Below are 17572 nucleotides of genomic sequence, written 5' to 3' on the forward strand. Positions count from 1 at the left end.
TGATGGCGTCTACCATGTTCAAACTGTAAAGTGAAAAAACAAAAAAAATCAAAAGACAACAATGTATTGTGTTGGATTTTTCTTGTTTGAAAGAATGTTAAATTAATTCAAAGAATAAATAGAAACAATTGAGGCATAGGTTCAAACAATGATTTTCAGAAACAAGAATTCTATACACATAGGGGAGTAATATTAGTAACAAAGAAGATTAAAATTACAAGAGGTTTCTCCAATTTTGTCATGGACCCGAAACGAAATCAAACATGTGTTTACACCATTTTTTTTCTGAAGTTCCAGGAAAAAAAAACAAATCAAATCCAAATCCAAATGGGTTTTAGCTCTTATGGATTTGATTCAGGACTGTGTGTGTGGGGGATGAAGACAAGTCACAACTTGATGAGGTCATATTTGTCACCCATTAAACCACCTTTCTGTTTCTGGAACTTTATGTAACGCAATGTACTTGTAAAGAAGGGATCTGAGTGTGTTCTTCTGTTACCGTTGTCGTCGCTTTGCATCTCGGTGTTGATCAGCTCTATGAGGCTCTGTACATCAGATGGAGTTATATGTGGATTCCCTTTCTCATAGAAGTATATGTACCTGTCAAACCAAAACAATTGTTAATCTTGAGATGCTTCTCTGTGTATGAACAAATGTTAGATGATTTTTTTTATAAACCGACTTGTTCAAGATTTCGACAAACAGCGTGACTGGTCCGCTGCTACCTCGGGTCGCATTAGCCATTTGTTGAGCTGCGTTTGCTATCCTCAGTGCACGTCTTAAACAGAGAAGAGCTCTAGAGAAGAATAACATCGACAATAAATTAGTTCTGGAGCTAAGAAGATCACTTACTTACCAATGGTTTGATGTAGACATGAAAGAAAAAAGAAGAGAAGTATGAGAGTAATGAAAGAGGAGATGAAACCTTTCTCCGTCTTTGATGCCATCTATATCATCGACCCAGAAGAGGTGAGAGCATGCATAAACCGCTCGACATTGATCAGGCTTCTTTAAAAGCCTTGCTGAGTACTGGTCACAAGGAAAACACACACACACAAAATTAAGTGCTTGGATAGAAGTTGAGAAGAGATATTTTTTTTTTTAAAATGAGAAAGCATTGGCGAAAAAACTGTACCCCGGTTGCTTTATGGGTCAAGGTGTCTCTGTTTTCAACACCAAAGACATTGATCCTTTGCAAGGTTCCAATAATCAGATGAATCGCAGTTACCTGTGCCTTGGAGTCCTATAGTTTAATCATACAATGATACAACACGCACAAAACAGTGAAAGTATATAAGAATTGAGGAAGACAACTTTGGTTGTGTAAAGTTCATACAGAAAGGATAATAAACTACCGCGATCTCTTCCTCGTATAGTATGAATGCTTGGGTGAAAAACTCATAAGCAACAGGCTCAAGATCACAGTCACTTGCGGCCTGATAATCATTCCAAAACAATACAAATCTGTTGATAATGCTATGTGGGATTACGTATTGCCTACAGGCAAATTCGAATTTTGTTGATGACTCTATAGATTACCTCGGCGCACTGGAGGTAGAGCCTTAGAGCCAGTTCAGGACATGGAACCGAGGAGAGAACCTCGATTGTCTGGAACAGAAAGCACACGTCCAATGGATTGTAAAAATATTGGCATTATAAAATGATGCATCATTAACAACTTAGTTATCTCATACTGCTGCTCCTAGTGAAAAAACTTAAATAACACAAATAGCCTGACTGTGTGTAAGTTTTGGTGGACAATCAAAGAATCTAATACGTTAAATACACAGTACAGTGCTTTTAGTCAATCACATAGAGAAAGTACTCCTGCATTGATTATCAAACGATGATCTAAATTCATCAAACGATTCACAAGTATTAATGTTTAATTCCTGGGAATTTCACAGTTGTTTCTCTATCTTATATGTATGAAAGAAAGCTCACTGAACCTGGTTGAGAATCTGAAAAATCTTCCCCGGGGTTGCTGGGACATCTTCTCCAGTTACATCTCCATCCTGGGATTCTAGCTGCCTGACCAACTGTGGCGGAAACATTGAAGACACTCTTCAAGTCAAACCATATTTTTCAAAGCAGCGAATCTAATATCACTGGAGTGATTATGCAATATTATCACACGAGAAAGCATTCCACATATCTATGTGCGTATGTTAAAACGTGCATTACTGTAATTCATGTAGACTAAATACATAAACCTTGCTTTTCACTGACAAGAAGAATGCCAGAAAGCAACAATGATAAGAGTATTTAAAATCATGTAGAGCATATAGAATTGCACAACAAATCTCCGAAGTAATGTGTGCCTTGATTGGGTGGGTTTGTTGTGCAAGGGTCACACTGGAATACTGGATACACACATATGCAAGTACGTAATAGGGAAAATAAGAGATATACCCTGAGTGCAGAAAAAACAAGTGGGGGAACGGTAAAAGGTAGGCGTCGAGTTCCTCCTGTCATAAGATGCTTTCTCACAACACATATAATCTGCATATCAGTAAAGCACCCAGGTAAACAATGTGCTTACTCAAAGGATAGGATGTAAGTAAACCATGGTCTCATAGCCCATTTCTAATATGACTTCCGCTAAATAACGCCAATGACCCTGAAGCCGACCTGCAGATCAATGTCGGTATGCAGGCAGCTTCAGGAGAGTGGAGCAACACACTCAGAAGAACAGTTCTATAGATATCTACTAAAGTCATGGGAATGACAGTAGGTCCGAAAACATAATGCATATAACTACTGAACCGAAAGTTTAGTGTATGTATGATGTTTCACCTTTAGCATCTCTTCTGGTTCTTCATTATCAAGCATATGTATCAGTCGGGCAACTGAATTTTGTTCCTCCTGGAAATCCTCCTCATCAAGCTAAATGCAAACACAAAAAACCTATGAGAACTAAGACACTAGATTAAAGCTGACAGAGCTAATCACTGCGGTACACGAGGGATAACCAAGGTAAAGGTGACCGTACCTCCTCTGTATCTGTTCCATCCAAATCCTTAATAAGTCCTTTTATCAATTCAAACAGCACTTCAACCTAGTGAACACAAATTGGCATGTTATTACAGTAGATAACATAGGTCTTTAATTGAGGAAAGTAGTAAGCATACCTTATCAGCAGTTGAAATACACGAATTGTTTTTCATTATACTTTGAATAATTAGCATCGCCATTACTTTATTCGTTCCATCATCAAGATGATCCATGACACGTGGATAATTTGACAGTGTAAGAGCTGTAACTATGTCATTATATTTTTCTAAAGGAGCACTCAGAAGTGCAACAACTTGTTTCATTGCGCGGGCGTCCTCCAGCTTGGGCACACTGGAAAGCTTAACTACACATGCTCCCTACAAATTTTGCGGATCAAGAGTTAGTTTAACACCATGGCTACACCAGATTCAAACAATGCATCATACACCATTCACAAATATTAACTAAGGCACAAGTTTAGAAAAGATTGCCAGGGAAAGAATCCGTACCAATATCTGATCCACATAGTCAAGCCGATCTGGGTGAACACGGAGGGTAAAAGTCAGAAGAGAGACAAACAGCGTCATAGCTCCAACAATAGGCATCTCAATCTGTGTATCTATCACCTGCAACCATACCAAGTCCATACGTCAACGTATTTCAAGAAAATTAATGATCATATGCAGAAAGAAGGCAGAAGAATCAAAGACTCTAAGCATCTAGTCCATTGACCTGCAGAACTCAGAATACGAAATGAGGCAGTTGGATCCAGACTGGGAAAAAGGGTCTGAGATCAAATTAAACTAGATGCATTATCTAGCAATTTCATAGTTTGAGTGATATTTTAATAGTTTTAAGTTTAACATTCTGCGTTAGAGTAAATACTCTCCTCTTCTAACTACTGAACTCTCAAACCAAACTACTAGAGGACAGACATTAACAAATTATCCTGCCATTAATGTCCATCACATGTCATAGATGTCACTGATTTGACGATGCCTAACAAAAGAGATGTAACAGAGAAGATAAACAAAGATTGGAATATATCAAAACACACTACGATCAAGCTGACTACTTCTCATGGTACTGGGGACCTACATAGGACTATTCTAAGGGCCGTTATGTTTCAAGAATATCCAACAGAAAAAGAAAATAATAGATCATTCGTTCAATGGAGTCAACCTTTCCAATTGCATTGCTCAATTTAGCAAAAGCTTCCACTTGCAAAAATTCGTGTAACACCTGCCCAGATGTAATGAATAGGAGATATCTCAGCATCATTGAACAAAAATAAAAAGGCAAGAAAATAGCACAATAAACACTTACATCTGGACTTGAGGCAGCATAATTTGACAAGCGGTCCATCAATTGAGTTAACACTATTTTGGTGTCGACTGTTGGCTGAGAAGTTGTTTTTAAGGTCAGAGAGGAACGAAAAGGGTAAAAGATTCAAGCGGCAAAAGTGCTGAGCATGAAAACAAAACAAAAAAGTGCTCTTTGTCGAGAATTCCCTACTCATAGTTTTGTAATTTTAGTCAAATTGCAAGAGATCAAAGGCCTCTTTCAAAAACTTCTAACTGGTAAGCTTTTATCCTAGTCACCAAAAAGTAAGCAAGAATCTACCCCCAAATACTAGCAAACAACAAGAATAGTGAATGGCACAAGAGTAGTTCAAGAGATAATGGAAGCATGAGAACACTTATAAGCAGCCACCCGACCATTTTAGATAACATACAATTGCACTGGAGATTAGGAAAGAGAAAAATCTCGATTGTAAGCGTACCCACCATCAGTTGGGTACAAGCAGCCAATAAGGTCTCAAGAGTCTGCAAATGATATTCATCAGGAAAGACTTGGATGATGCACTCCATCAGATAGTACTGAGCCAGCTCATCTTTACAGTTGACGACCTGTTCAAGGTTTGCCGATTTAATAGATTATCCAGCAATTGAAGTATCATCTATAACAAAACGAAACTGGTGATAGATGCAAAAATGAGCTGCCGAACCTGCTCTAAGACCCTAGGAAGAACAGTCTCTTTGTACATCTCAAGGTCAACTCCTTCGATCTGTCCTAGAACATGCAGATTTTTTCCAACCTGAGATGAAAACATCAGATACAACTTATTAGGCAGTGACGCCCTAAAATATGGTATTGAGTCTAGTAGTGATATTGATAGTACAAGATCACGAAGTTCGTTCCTCTCTTTCTCCTGCTTTTCTCGAACTGTTCCAGGTCCCTGCAGTCCAAGGAACACCTCAGCTCAGGTTGACCAATATCAATGATTCATAAGCACCACACAACCTGCATGACCAAAAGCATGCTCTTTATGGTTCATGTATGCTTCAGTCAGCGGCATGCAAGTGCAGAGGTGCTATGCGTATCTAACTACAATAGACTCTTCACAGCTCGAAAAATTCACCTGATGCTGAATTCGCACCCAGAGCTTATTCATCTCAGTGAAATTTTGCAGCACAAACTCCACAGCATCCATCACAGTATTTGCATCTCTGCAGGATAGTTGGAACGAGAGTAAACAAACACCCCAAAATACTCAAATGGAGATTGAAAAGCATAGTTAAAACCCACCCTTCGTATTCTGAGCCAATCTCAGGTAACTTATCCCTGCTGACTTGTGCAAGATAACTCCTCAAAAAAAGACCACGAATAGGATGTTGAACACCTCGACACATCTCCACAAGATCCTTAAGAACATCTTTGGAAGGAGCTTGCTTGCTTTTGATATAAACAGACCCTACTGTACACAGGAGATACCTGGTAGACCAACTTCAGTGCATTAAATTTCATTTAACAGCACGAATTCAATGCAGGCAAAGAGAAACATTAATTCCTATCTCTTAAGATAACGGCGTAAAAGCAAACAATCTCATTCAGCGCCGCACAGATGTCTCAAGTAGATTTATACGAGATCATCCTCATTCTCTAGTCTAATCTCATAACTCTAGTCCAATCTATATAGCTAATAAGTGAGACTATCAGATCAATAGAAACAAGCTCGAACATGTGAATGAATCTAAATCATCTGCTTACATCTTATAACTGTAATCCAATCTAGCTTATATCAGATCCTAATACGAGATCAAGAGAAACAAGCTTGAAGATGTGAATGAATCTAAATCATCTGGTGTTGTCCAATCTAGCTAAATATCAGATCCTAATCCGAGATCAAGAGGAGAAACTTAAGGTCAACGATGAAGAAGAGAATCTAAGATGATGTGGTTACATCCGAGGCAATATGTTGCCGGCATGTTGAACAAGCTCATACAAATCCACAACCGGTAATCCATGCCTGCTCTCATCCTTGAAGAAAACCTCCAGCTGCCTCAACTCATCGAAAGCTCTCATATCTAACAAAAAAATCATAAGAAACGGTCAAACAAGGCACGAAATCGAGAGAGATTCAAAAGTTTCTTCGGGGGAGATGGAATCTAACAGAGATCGTAGTATTTCTGAGGAGATAGCTTGGAGGTGCGGAGCTCAGAGAGCATGAGAGCCGAGTACTTTAGGACTTCTCTCAGATTATTCGCGTCCTGAAAGAGAAAACTAAATCTTCAGATCAAAGAGAAAACTAAAAAAATAAAAAGAATTAAGCAACGGACGGACCAAGGCGCGATGCATGAAGAAAGCGTTGTGCTGGATTCCGGCGATTCCTTCCGCCAGCCATTTTTCCTCGTCTTCTGCTCCGGCTAGCCTCCTCATCTCTTCTCTTCTTCCTCCTTCCTGTGTCAGCAGTTGACCGCACGAAATAATAGACGAGAGATTTTTATTTTTTCGATTTCAGATGTGTTCCAAAAAAAAATAATGTTTCGGTTTTGTTTTCTTATATTTTTTTTTTAAATCTCAATTTGGTGGATTGCGTGCGAGATTAAATACAATGTGTGTATGACGACATTCCATAGGTTTTACGAGATTATGATTATAGTTTCTTCTAGTATTAATATTAATCTTAGACTAAACAGTTTTTCCTTTGAATCCGTTTCGTTAAGACAAAACTCTTGATGGAAGTAATACAACGCGTTGTTACAATATGAAGAAGTTTAACCGTGTCAAAATTGGGTTAGATTAGAGAAGTGTTGTTACAAACAGTTACTGTACAAATGCTAAACAAACGAACATTAGAACGGGACAGTGTAAGGTAAAGAATAGATCCCGACTTGAGACAGAAACTGAGCTCTAGGCCAAGACGAATCACTAGATGTGCGCACATCTTCATCACTCTTGTCTGCTTCTTTGCGGCTTGTTCTCTCTTTCGTCCTGCTTCCAAATAGCCAGTCCTCGTCGTTCGTGGAAGAAGAATCAACCAACATGTCAATGGAGGAAGTAGGAGTCCAGTCATCAAACAAAGCATTGTATCGATCTTCTTTGCTCGGCTTATGTTTCTTTCTCGCAGCCACTGATGCTGAGGGGACCTTCACTTGGGGCTCACATATCTTCTTCGTTTCTTCTATTACAGCCTGAGATGTTGAGGGAACACTCAATACAGGCTCACACACGGCAGCTTGTGGCGCCTGCTTAAGAGACTGTGCACCGGAAGTGGAGCATGCAGCAGCATCCTCTCGTGGCAGAGGAGGACTTTCGACCTTAGGTTTTTTGAATAGCAAACGGATCCGTAGAGGTTTACCTGCTACAGGTGCAGCTGCAAACAAATGTACAAATACAACATGTGAGTCTCCTATAAACACAAATCGACATGATAGTCTTAAGAATGTCCATTAAGTATACAAACCTTTGATGACACTTTCAACAGCAGGAGGAGAGACATCTCTTTTCCTCTTCTTGCTATTCTGGCTTCCATCAGATAGATAGCCGAGTTGGTTTTGAGGTCCCTCTAGCTCCTCGGTCACACCACTCTTCTCAGACACGCCTGGGGACTTATTGGACGGACACTGCTGTTTTTTATGCACATCGTCATCAGCTTTCTTGGACGAATGTTTGTGAGATTTCTCACGCTTTTCTTTCTTGTGTTTTCTCCTCTCCTTCTTATCCTTCTTCTCTTTCAGGCTCTTCGTTTTGGAATCAGTTACGATTCTTTCAATCTTTAATTCATTAGAGTAAAGGGGTTTTAGGCTAGTGGTCTTACGGGAGCAGTGACAACCATCACACTATTGTGTGGAAAACAACAATATAATAGACAAGACCCAAGACCCCCACAAAACAACTTAACATCCTATAACATATAACACTAGTAAAAAGGAATCTTACCTGTCGATTGAATAATTAGATGAAAATACGTGAATTTATAAGATAATTACATGTTTATAGCAAATCTATTGAAAACATGCATATTATATAAAATAGTTTTATGGTTTCAAGCTAATTCAATGAAAACATACGTATATAGGATAATTATATGGTTAATAATGCATATAGTATATAGATTTGAAAATCTAGGGTTCCTAACGAGATGATAATCAAATTAAAAGTCTATTCAACACATCAAAGAACCTAAGATATATACACTAAATCAAAGAAGCCTAGAACTCTAAATCAAAATCAATTGAAACAAGGAAACCATAATATGTGGCTCGACGAACCTTAGTCGATTCGACCAAGTTCTGACCGCTCGCGTGGTTCCTCGAAATCACAATCGATGGCATGTTTTTCCCCCTTTTTTTCTCAGATCGAATCGGGAGAGGTGAGGGAAGGGGGTTTGGCTCAAGAAGAGACGACGGGTGTAATCTAATTTCTAAAGATTCAGATCTAAACCAGCCAATACTAAAAGAATCTCGAGACACACTCGCTCGATTTCGCAAGACAGAGAAGAAAACCTAGAACCTATCTCAGACACGGAGATAAGGCAAGCGCGTTCTATATTTAAAGACGCTTGAGATGCTCAGATCCGCCGACTCGGGCAAAGTCGGTCCACTTGGTGGGCTTTTTTCGTAATTTTACATTAGAGACCCGGAAACCCTAGTCATACAGGGGTATATAAGTAAATTGCTACTTCGCTAGGCTCGGTCTCATATTTCCAAGAATCTCGGCTAACGGGCCTAAAATTAGCTATTAGGCTTCAGGACTACGTTTTAAAAAGCCCAAATATTTCTCAGAACTGTTTGGCCCGTTTGTTGAAACGTTGTATCATGCAGAGAAAGACGTGACAAATTGTAAACCTCTATCAAGCTGGTAGCACAGCTTATTTAAGTGAACTAAACAACTGCTTTCTTTTTATTCTGACTTCACCTATTCATCTGATTGAAAAAGAGTATATGATAAAAAAAGATATGTACTGATATCTTTGGCTTACATCAGTTGGCATATATATGAAGTCTAATCACACATGCTCGAGATCTAAGAGTATCAAAATCTATTATACAGCTGGATTTGATGAGTTTTGATGTTCGTACACTGTGATGGAGGTAATGTAGTGAGATCTTGTTTCTTCTTAACTCGGCCTTGACATGATGATCCAATAACAGCTGAAACCAAAACTTGTGTGTTCCTTCGGCTTGAGAGATTTAGCATTGATTTTGTTCTTCGTCATTAATTACTTATCTTGTTTCCTTGTAAAGTAAAGACCGTGTACATGACATAAAAGAATAGGCTACGTAGTTGCCAGAATTTGGTATGTGTCTTACTGATATAGCAATGGACATATAAATGCACGACTACTTTACAACTAAAAGAAGAAGAAAAATGGACAACTGCATGCTAATTTTTGTATCGCCGTACGTGGATATGATATAGAGTATCATATCATGTGATCGTAAAATTTTATACTTTCGTAGTGTCATCATCCACATATACATATTCGTATAATGTATGTTATTAACAGCAAAAAATAATCTTATTTTACTAATGTGATTTTGGCCAATTAATAGATATTCATATATACATGATTAGAGCTAACTTCACCCAAAACACGAGGCTCGACCTTTGCGCTCTGGACAAATACTATACGGCTAGGTATTGCTCGTGGAACCATTTACTTTTGTTCACATCACACCAGTTTTGAAAGATGTTGTTTTGTTGTTCACAAATATTTCAGCTTTAGGTTAGACATGAGCATGCATCTATCGATTGGCATCGGTTGAGACTAGACAGAACAATTTTTGTTGTCTAAGTATACCTTTTAATAAATCCGTCAAAATAACTTTTGTAGATGTCATGTGTTTTATGGAATACATATACTGGTCTTTTAATAAATATGTCAAAATAGTATGGATGAAAAACATTTGATATGGCTCCAAAAAAAAAAAACATTGATATGACTCCAAAAAAAGAAAACATTGATATGGCCCATGGGCCATGGATATGATAACCGATAGATCAATAAAAGTTCATGCAACTGCTTAACCAACTAGTTTCTTCCATCATTGTTTTTTACTATTAAAATGACACTAACCAAAACTAGATCTTGACATGTGATCCAAATATGTGAGCTACACGTTCTTTGGATACAGACGACCAAACTGCATGTTGTTAAAGAAAAAAACAAAGAAAAGGTACCTAACCAGTAACGTTGCTGTCATGGGCAGTTTGATTAATTGTAGGCTTGATATCTATTAAGCTATTTTGATAAGCAAGATATATATAGAAACTCGTTACATATTTGTTGGCTCGGCAATTGTAATACCACTAGTTTTTCAGATAAAGTCTTGATTTGCATTTACTCCTCCAGCGGTGAACCGATTGTAGCCTTGTGGGGTCTTCTCATTCAATACCGATGTTATTACCTATTTCGAGAAAGAAGACATTGATATAAAGATCAGAACCACGTCAAGGCATCGACAATTATTTGCAATAGTCTCTGTTCTAAAATCGATCGTGAATATAGTAGGCATTGCCAAAATGAACCGAGTGTTCCAACTTCTACCAAAAATTTTATATAAAAAAAAACTTCTACCAAATCGATGAAAAGCTAGTATACTACCATGACTATGAATCTATGAGGTTATGGCTCTTGGTAACCATTACTTAATAGCGGAATCATGGAAAAAATATTTAAGATGCGGAAAAAATTAATTAAGTTGCGAAAAAATTAATTAAACTGCGGAAAATTCAATATTTGCGGAATGATGGAATAAATGGTTAGTTGATCAAAATATTTATATGGTATTCACCTTTTATAAGAAAAATAAATATCAGTAATTAAACTAATTATTACATAATATGAAAATAACTAAAATTTATTAAAATCAATTTAGCTCTTATTGTAAATATTTAGCTTATCTTTCAATATGTTTTGATAACTAGATTGACATTTCATAATATTATAAAACAAATTTTAATATTGATTTATTTTAAAATAATTATTTATCGTAAAACACTATTGCTATTTATTTAAAATTATAAAATGGTATTAGTATATAATGTAGTAATATGAAAGTGTGAATTTTTCTACCATAATCTAGTAAAACACATTTTTCTATTTAATGAAAATTCTCTTTATATTTCTGTCAGCAAAAACACAAACCTGTCTTTTGGGTTTTTTATTCATTGCGCGAAGTTTATTGATTGGTAAAATATTTGCGGAATCACGTTTAAAACGTCAGTCCACCATTCCGCAAAGTTACCAATCAAACCTATATTTAAGAAATTAGAAATGCAATTAAACGTCGGTAAGAGTGACTAACCATCTAATATATAGATCATATAAGACATGTGAATATTTTTTGTCATATAAATTTGTACATTTACAAGACTTTAATTGGCAGGCATGTGTTTGGGACCTTAATAATTTTAGGGGAAGATATTCCCGTTAAACATTGAATAGCTCTGTTGTTCTAAAGATTTTTCCAGTAAGATTTAATATTATGCAAGATTTGACCCTTACATACAAAAATTCTTTATTTTTTTTGTTTTGATAAATTAAATGTTTGATAATTGATGGGCCAACTATTTTATTTTGCTTGCAGTTTTCCACAGGAGCCTCTCAGCAAATCAGAAGTATCAGTATTTAATATTTTTTACTAGTGGAACAATCAACACACAAAAAGGAAACTCGGGAGCAACACGGACTCAACTAAAGGACTTTCGCGGAGAGAGAAAAGAGAGAGAAGAGAGAGAAGAGAGAGTTTCTAGATCTCCGGCGTTCGGCCGGCGTGTGAGCGTCCGTGCCGACGCCGGAGTTCCCTTCTGTTCTATTGTTTTGCTCCTCTTGGCTCCTTCTTCCTAGAGCTGGCAGCGGAGGCCTTGTCTGAGCTCTGGTTCCGCCCCCATCTCTGTCGGTGGTCTCGGGAATGGAGTAACGACGCGTCCGTCGGAAGGTTTCAGTGGAGAGGGAGCGGTCAGCTTCGTCAAGCGGTGTGTTCTCCGGGTGGTGGAGGCTTCTTCAGATTCACAAACGCCGGTTCAAGCTTCCGGGAAGAAGATCTCCCTCAGATCTGTCTTCGCCGGCTTTGGTCTTCGGAGTGCGGAGGCTACTAAAGATCTGCGCTGCCGCTCAGGAACCCGGGTCTTTTGGGTTAGGTTCGTTCTGTCGTTTTTTTAGTTTGGTTGTTTGCGGTTACGGCGGAAGGAGTCACTCCGGTAGACGAGAGATCTCCGGTAAGATGACGAATCCGTGGAAAAGGTGTTGGCTTCTTCGAGTGCGTGTCAAGGGTTTCAAGTGTTACAAAGTCGATGAAGATATCGGGATGTCGATTGATCTTATCGGCGTGATGACAACGCGGTGAAGAGATGTAATGGTTTCGGGTGGAGGCTCTGGCGTTTTCCGAGCTCCGACGAACGGGTGATGTGAAAGTGTTGGTTCCGGCGCCGGTGAGACTGAAGCGGTCGAGTTGAGGAGATGAAGACGCGTGTCGCGTTTTTGGTGCAGAGCTCCCCACGTGGCGAGTTACCTCCTCGACGCGCTTTCTGGTCTGGGTCGGGCGGGTTTCAAGGTTGGGCCGTGGGCCGTTTTTAGATTCTCTGTGCACTGCTTGGGCTGTGGGCTTGTTGCTCTTGTTTTAGTGTAGCCCGTTGGCTTTTGAGTTCTGTAGCGGATTTTAGTGTAACTGGGCTTCGGCCGTTTGTTTGGGCTTGGCCCGTTTATTTAATATAATCTATTGGCGGAAAAAAAAAGGAAACCAAGTTAAAAAATTTATATTTAGGTATACATATTTAAGTAAATTTTGAAACTTGAATTCTCTTTTAATATTTGGTTACACACATGCACGGATATTTATTAGTTGTACTAAGGCAAATATCAACATAATACATTATTTTTTATGTTCTCAATTTTTTTTTAACTGAACATCAAATTATCTATATATTCTAAAGTTTTTCATCAAAATATGTATGATTTTATTGCCTTTAGAAAAATAAAAGCACAGACATACTATAATATTTTTGAAAAATCTCTTTTTACACTATGTTTATATTTTGTTTTCTATTCATCAGTTATCAAAATCTTCACTTTCGTAATTGTTTTGGGAAAACAATCCAACTCATTGTAACATATGACATTAAATTTTATTAATACGCATCATAAAATATAAATCAAGGGTTTCATTATGTCCCTCACCATGATTAAACTTTTGTAATAGTTTAAGCAGATTTCCCATATAAATTTAATGTCAAAAATTATCGGCAAATTCAAATTATAAATTTAGTTTACAATAAATAAGATAATATCAAATATTAATATAAAGAATGATTTTAAGTAAAATAATTAAAATATGATAAATAATAAAATTATTAACTAAAATTGTTGAAAATATGAAAAATAAGAAAATTTACCTAAAATCAAGGAGAATATGATAATTAACTAAAATTATTGAAAACATGATAAATAAACAAAATTACCTAAAATAAAACATTCTGCAAAATAATCAATGAACAGAATGATGCTAACATCCACCAATACAAAATCAAGGTTTAACATTATGTCCCTCAGCATGGTTAAACTTTTGTAATAGTTTAAAGCAGATTTCCCATATAAACTTAACGTCAAATATTATACATTTAGTTTACAATGAATAAGATAATATCAAATATTAATATAAAGAATGATTTTAAGTAAAATAATTAAAATATGATAAATAATAAAATTACTAACTAAAATTGTTGAAAATATGAAAATAAGTAAAATTACCTAAAATCAAAGAAAATATGACAAATCAGCAAATTCACTTCTCAAATAATAGTATAAATATTATTAAGATATTTAATAAAAAGAACAATTTTTTTTTCAAAAGGTTTAAAATAATTGAATATTTTAAAGATAATTTACTTGCATAATACAATTTCGCTTAGCACATCATCTGCAGTTCTTGATATCCATGTTCTTTTGGGCATCCTCTCTACTAAACTTTCATGTGACTGATGTAATCATCAAGTCACTGAATCACCATAATGTATCGTCTCTTTAATGGGCTCATGAAGAAGATATCAACTCACTGTCCGTGCAATATTAGCGAGACTCCTTTTAGTGTCGCTTCTCACTTATCCTGCTTGGTTCGGTCTGTGTATTTAAGCCATATTAAATCTTCTTTGTAGCTTCTCCGATGGCTCCCAATCTTTTCAACTACTTTTCAATCATTTCTATTATATATGTTGATACCCTTTTTATAACAGTTATCTGTTTCTTCGGTAAAGTGCTATCTAGTTTATTTCTAAATTAACAAAAAGTAATTTCCAGAAAAGTGTAATAAAATTTAAAGTGATATATTTCTGTGTATTCACTCTGAGGTTCTTTTATATATATGCATGTTGTATGCAAATGATCTGCTTTCATAAACAGAGAGGTCTATGAGATGGTAAAATAGATACATTTTTTTTAAAAAAATAAATACATGAGATCGAAAAGTAAATACTAATGAATCATTGTCAACTATATCAATCAACGGTTGTCAAAAACTATACCAATCAACGGGATTTTGATATCTCAATGTAATGCGTGGCTAAACAATACACGTTGAATAGACCTATATTTTTTTAAAAGGGCTCCATTCAATAAGGATTTCGACATTTGTTTTGGAAAAAAAAATGTCGTTGTTGATTAAAAATAGTGTATTAAGAATTATGATAACATGTAGAGGAGAAAAAAATATGTCACTGTCTTCAATTTATGATAGCAACAGAACCAAACTCTTCAAATAAACTTATATTAATATGTCTATATAAACATCTATATATGGGAGGCTGCAGGATGACTATTTATATTCATCTTCCAAAGCTTTCAAAGAAACAAGATTTTTGTTTTCACACACGCGCGTAGACACTGCGACTACGTTGCAAGGTTCATCATGGTTTCTTATCTTTTTCTCTCTTCTTCGTCGATATTATTTTGGTGTAGTTTCTTTCTTGTGTTGTTGTTTATGACAACCACAAATGCTTTAGTGAAACTTCCAGAAAACACAACTATTCCGGCGGTAATAGTGTTCGGAGATTCAATTGTCGATGCCGGAAATAACGATGATATGATAACGGAGGCTAGATGTGATTATCCTCCTTATGGTATTGATTTCGACGGTGGAGTTCCTACGGGAAGATTCTCAAATGGAAAAGTTCCCACTGATATTCTAGGTTTGTTTACCTCTAGGTTTTTCCTTCGTTGACACATTTATAAACGTGTTATATAGCATTAATCATACACGAATACTAATTACTGGATAGCTAATAGCCTAATACAATGCATTACATAGCTGGTTAATGACTTGCAACCCGTGAATAGTTTTACTAATTCTTATACTCTTAAAGTGATCTGTACAGAAAACAAGTTCAGACACCAAGTTGCAACTTTTTCCTTTTGGCAACTATACCTTATTAAACAGCAAGTTGCTTTAACCAAATAAGAAAAGAACACCAAGTTGCAACTCTTATAATTTAGTAAAATATATGTTATATTCTCATAGTTTTCCTGGGTTTTATAGCGGAAGAACTAGGGCTTAAACCAAGTATACCGGCATATCGAGATCCAAATCTAAAACCCGAAGATCTCCTAACCGGTGTAACATTTGCTTCTGGTGGTGCTGGTTATGTCCCTTTGACAACACAAATAGCGGTATCTACTCTCCACTTCTTTTGTTTTAAATTTATGTGAAGTATTTTAAAATAATTATTAATATATTGTTTGAATCTTTGAAGGGAGGAATACCATTACCGAAACAACTGAAATATTTTGAAGAATATATAGAGAAATTGAATGATATGGTTGGAGAAGAGAGGACAAAGTTCATACTCAAGAATAGCATGTTCGTTATTATATGTGGTAGCAACGATATTGCAAACGACTTCTTTGGTCTCCCTTCGGTTCGTCTCCAATACACCGTTGATTCTTTCACTGCTCTTATGGCCGAGAATGCTCGCTCTTTTGCTATGGTAATGACAAATGTTATTTATTTACTGCTAGCTTATAATAAAGTCATGTTAACCTTGCTTATCTTAATTACTGTATATTATAATTAGAGATTTGTTGGTGTCTTCAGAAAACTATTTCAAAATATGAGCTTAGAATTTTATTTTAATCTTTTTGTTTATCATGTGGTGTTGGTAGTCACTCTACGGATATGGAGCAAGAAGGATACTTATGTTTGGTGCGCCACCAATAGGATGTGTTCCTTCGCAGAGAACTGTAGCAGGAGGACCTACAAGAGATTGCGTTGTTAGGTTTAATGATGCGTCAAAACTTTTCAATGCTAAGCTCAGTGGAAACCTTGATATCTTATCAAGAACCTTACTTGACTCGACTTTAGTTTATGTCGATATCTACAGTCCTCTTCTTGATCTCATAGTAAACCCTCGACAATATGGTAACCATTCATTACTTATTTTTTTCGTGAAACGATTAGTTTCTTAAGAATATTAATTATTTTACTAAAATAATAAAAGTTGTATATTTGTCATGTGTGTTATTTATAGGGTTTAAGGTAAGCAATTTAGGATGTTGCGGAACCGGACTAATAGAAGTGACGGCGCTATGCAACAACTACACATCTGCTGTATGTCCCATAAGATCGGATTATGTGTTCTGGGACAGTTTTCATCCCACTGAAACAGCTTACAGAATTATAGTTGCAAAACTTCTCGATAGATATCTCAGCAAAATTATCTAGTTAATCGATTAATAATACCTACATGTTCGTCACACTCAGTTTATGATTATTTGAATTATAATTACGATGCAAAGATACATTGAACTTTTTTCTTGATTTGTAATTTTTTTCTGGTTAACTAAATAAAATTCCTGTATGTTTTCTTTATACTTTACAATGGTTCATAACTCCGGCACATTTTGTTCTTTTTCGTTTTCTATAATAGTAATAACCAATAATTAATATGTTACTGGTGACAGAGTTCTGAGCGGGACTAAAAATTTATTGCAAGTATTAAAAACCAAAAAACTTAAATCAAATAAAACAAAAAATGGCCAACGGATTTATCTTTAAAAACGAACAAATCTAAACTATTAAGACTAAAGTACAATTAACTATGTCCCCTTAGTTTTGCACAAAAATTACAATTTTGTACCATTGACTTAAACCCATCATTTGGCTTCTTTTTTCTAACCCACCGATTTTTTATTTTTGGGCTTTCAATGTATTCTTGGCCCAGTCATTTGTTACATATTGTGTTGACAAAAAAATGAAATATCCTAGATCGTGATATGCAAGATTTTTTCTTGAGCATAAATATG

At 36.2% G+C, this 17572-nt stretch overlaps 3 protein-coding genes across 4 annotated transcripts; 1 reads left to right on the forward strand and 2 right to left on the reverse strand.

Annotated features, from left to right (window-relative positions):
• Positions 1-136: 136 nt before the first annotated feature.
• LOC108817026 (vacuolar protein sorting-associated protein 35B) lies at positions 137-6806 on the reverse strand. The gene is made up of 22 exons (XM_018589612.2): positions 6619-6806; positions 6449-6545; positions 6239-6362; positions 5584-5769; positions 5417-5504; positions 5177-5233; positions 5003-5092; positions 4782-4904; positions 4321-4395; positions 4177-4236; positions 3504-3620; positions 3132-3371; positions 2993-3058; positions 2797-2886; positions 2413-2502; positions 1950-2039; positions 1540-1608; positions 1356-1436; positions 1136-1243; positions 926-1029; positions 683-796; positions 137-600 (listed from the first exon to the last, which is right to left on the reverse strand). Exons 1-22 carry the CDS (start codon positions 6712-6714, stop codon positions 387-389), a joined length of 2379 nt encoding a protein of 792 aa, XP_018445114.2. The 5' UTR covers positions 6715-6806; the 3' UTR covers positions 137-386.
• Positions 6807-7059: 253 nt separating this feature from the next.
• Positions 7060-8820, reverse strand: LOC108817027 (uncharacterized). The gene is made up of 3 exons (XM_018589613.2): positions 8550-8820; positions 7742-8051; positions 7060-7651 (listed from the first exon to the last, which is right to left on the reverse strand). The coding sequence occupies exons 1-3, from the start codon at positions 8610-8612 to the stop codon at positions 7131-7133; spliced, it is 894 nt and encodes a 297-aa protein (XP_018445115.1). The 5' UTR covers positions 8613-8820; the 3' UTR covers positions 7060-7130.
• Positions 8821-15042: 6222 nt separating this feature from the next.
• LOC108816148 (GDSL esterase/lipase EXL1) lies at positions 15043-17138 on the forward strand. 2 transcript variants are annotated; one of them, XM_056990150.1, is made up of 6 exons: positions 15043-15175; positions 15277-15462; positions 15810-15940; positions 16024-16257; positions 16433-16688; positions 16798-17138. In XM_056990150.1, the coding sequence occupies exons 2-6, from the start codon at positions 15357-15359 to the stop codon at positions 16989-16991; spliced, it is 921 nt and encodes a 306-aa protein (XP_056846130.1). In that variant the 5' UTR covers positions 15043-15175; positions 15277-15356; the 3' UTR covers positions 16992-17138. The 2 variants fall into 2 exon arrangements, with proteins under 2 accessions (XP_056846130.1, XP_018444218.1); XM_018588716.2 differs by having other exon boundaries at positions 15084-15462.
• Positions 17139-17572: the final 434 nt, after the last annotated feature.

The sequence above is a fragment of the Raphanus sativus genome, chromosome 7 (assembly GCF_000801105.2).
Source record: "Raphanus sativus cultivar WK10039 chromosome 7, ASM80110v3, whole genome shotgun sequence".
NCBI lineage: Eukaryota > Viridiplantae > Streptophyta > Magnoliopsida > Brassicales > Brassicaceae > Raphanus > Raphanus sativus.

Coding starts and splice junctions, on each gene's coding strand:
- LOC108817026 (XM_018589612.2), bottom strand. CDS start 6,714: ATGAGGAGGCTAGCCGGAGCAGAAGACGAGGAAAAATGGCTGGCGGAA. Junction 3,621..4,176: donor TGAGCAATGCAATTGGAAAG/GTTGACTCCATT, acceptor GTATGGTTGCAG/GTGATAGATACACAGATTGA. Junction 1,437..1,539: donor TCTACCTCCAGTGCGCCGAG/GTAATCTATAGA, acceptor AATGATTATCAG/GCCGCAAGTGACTGTGATCT.
- LOC108817027 (XM_018589613.2), bottom strand. CDS start 8,612: ATGCCATCGATTGTGATTTCGAGGAACCACGCGAGCGGTCAGAACTTG. Junction 8,052..8,549: donor ACTTGGTCGAATCGACTAAG/GTTCGTCGAGCC, acceptor AATGAATTAAAG/ATTGAAAGAATCGTAACTGA. Junction 7,652..7,741: donor TGTTGAAAGTGTCATCAAAG/GTTTGTATACTT, acceptor ATTTGTTTGCAG/CTGCACCTGTAGCAGGTAAA.
- LOC108816148 (XM_018588716.2), top strand. CDS start 15,183: ATGGTTTCTTATCTTTTTCTCTCTTCTTCGTCGATATTATTTTGGTGT. Junction 15,941..16,023: donor CTTTGACAACACAAATAGCG/GTATCTACTCTC, acceptor GAATCTTTGAAG/GGAGGAATACCATTACCGAA. Junction 16,258..16,432: donor ATGCTCGCTCTTTTGCTATG/GTAATGACAAAT, acceptor TGGTGTTGGTAG/TCACTCTACGGATATGGAGC.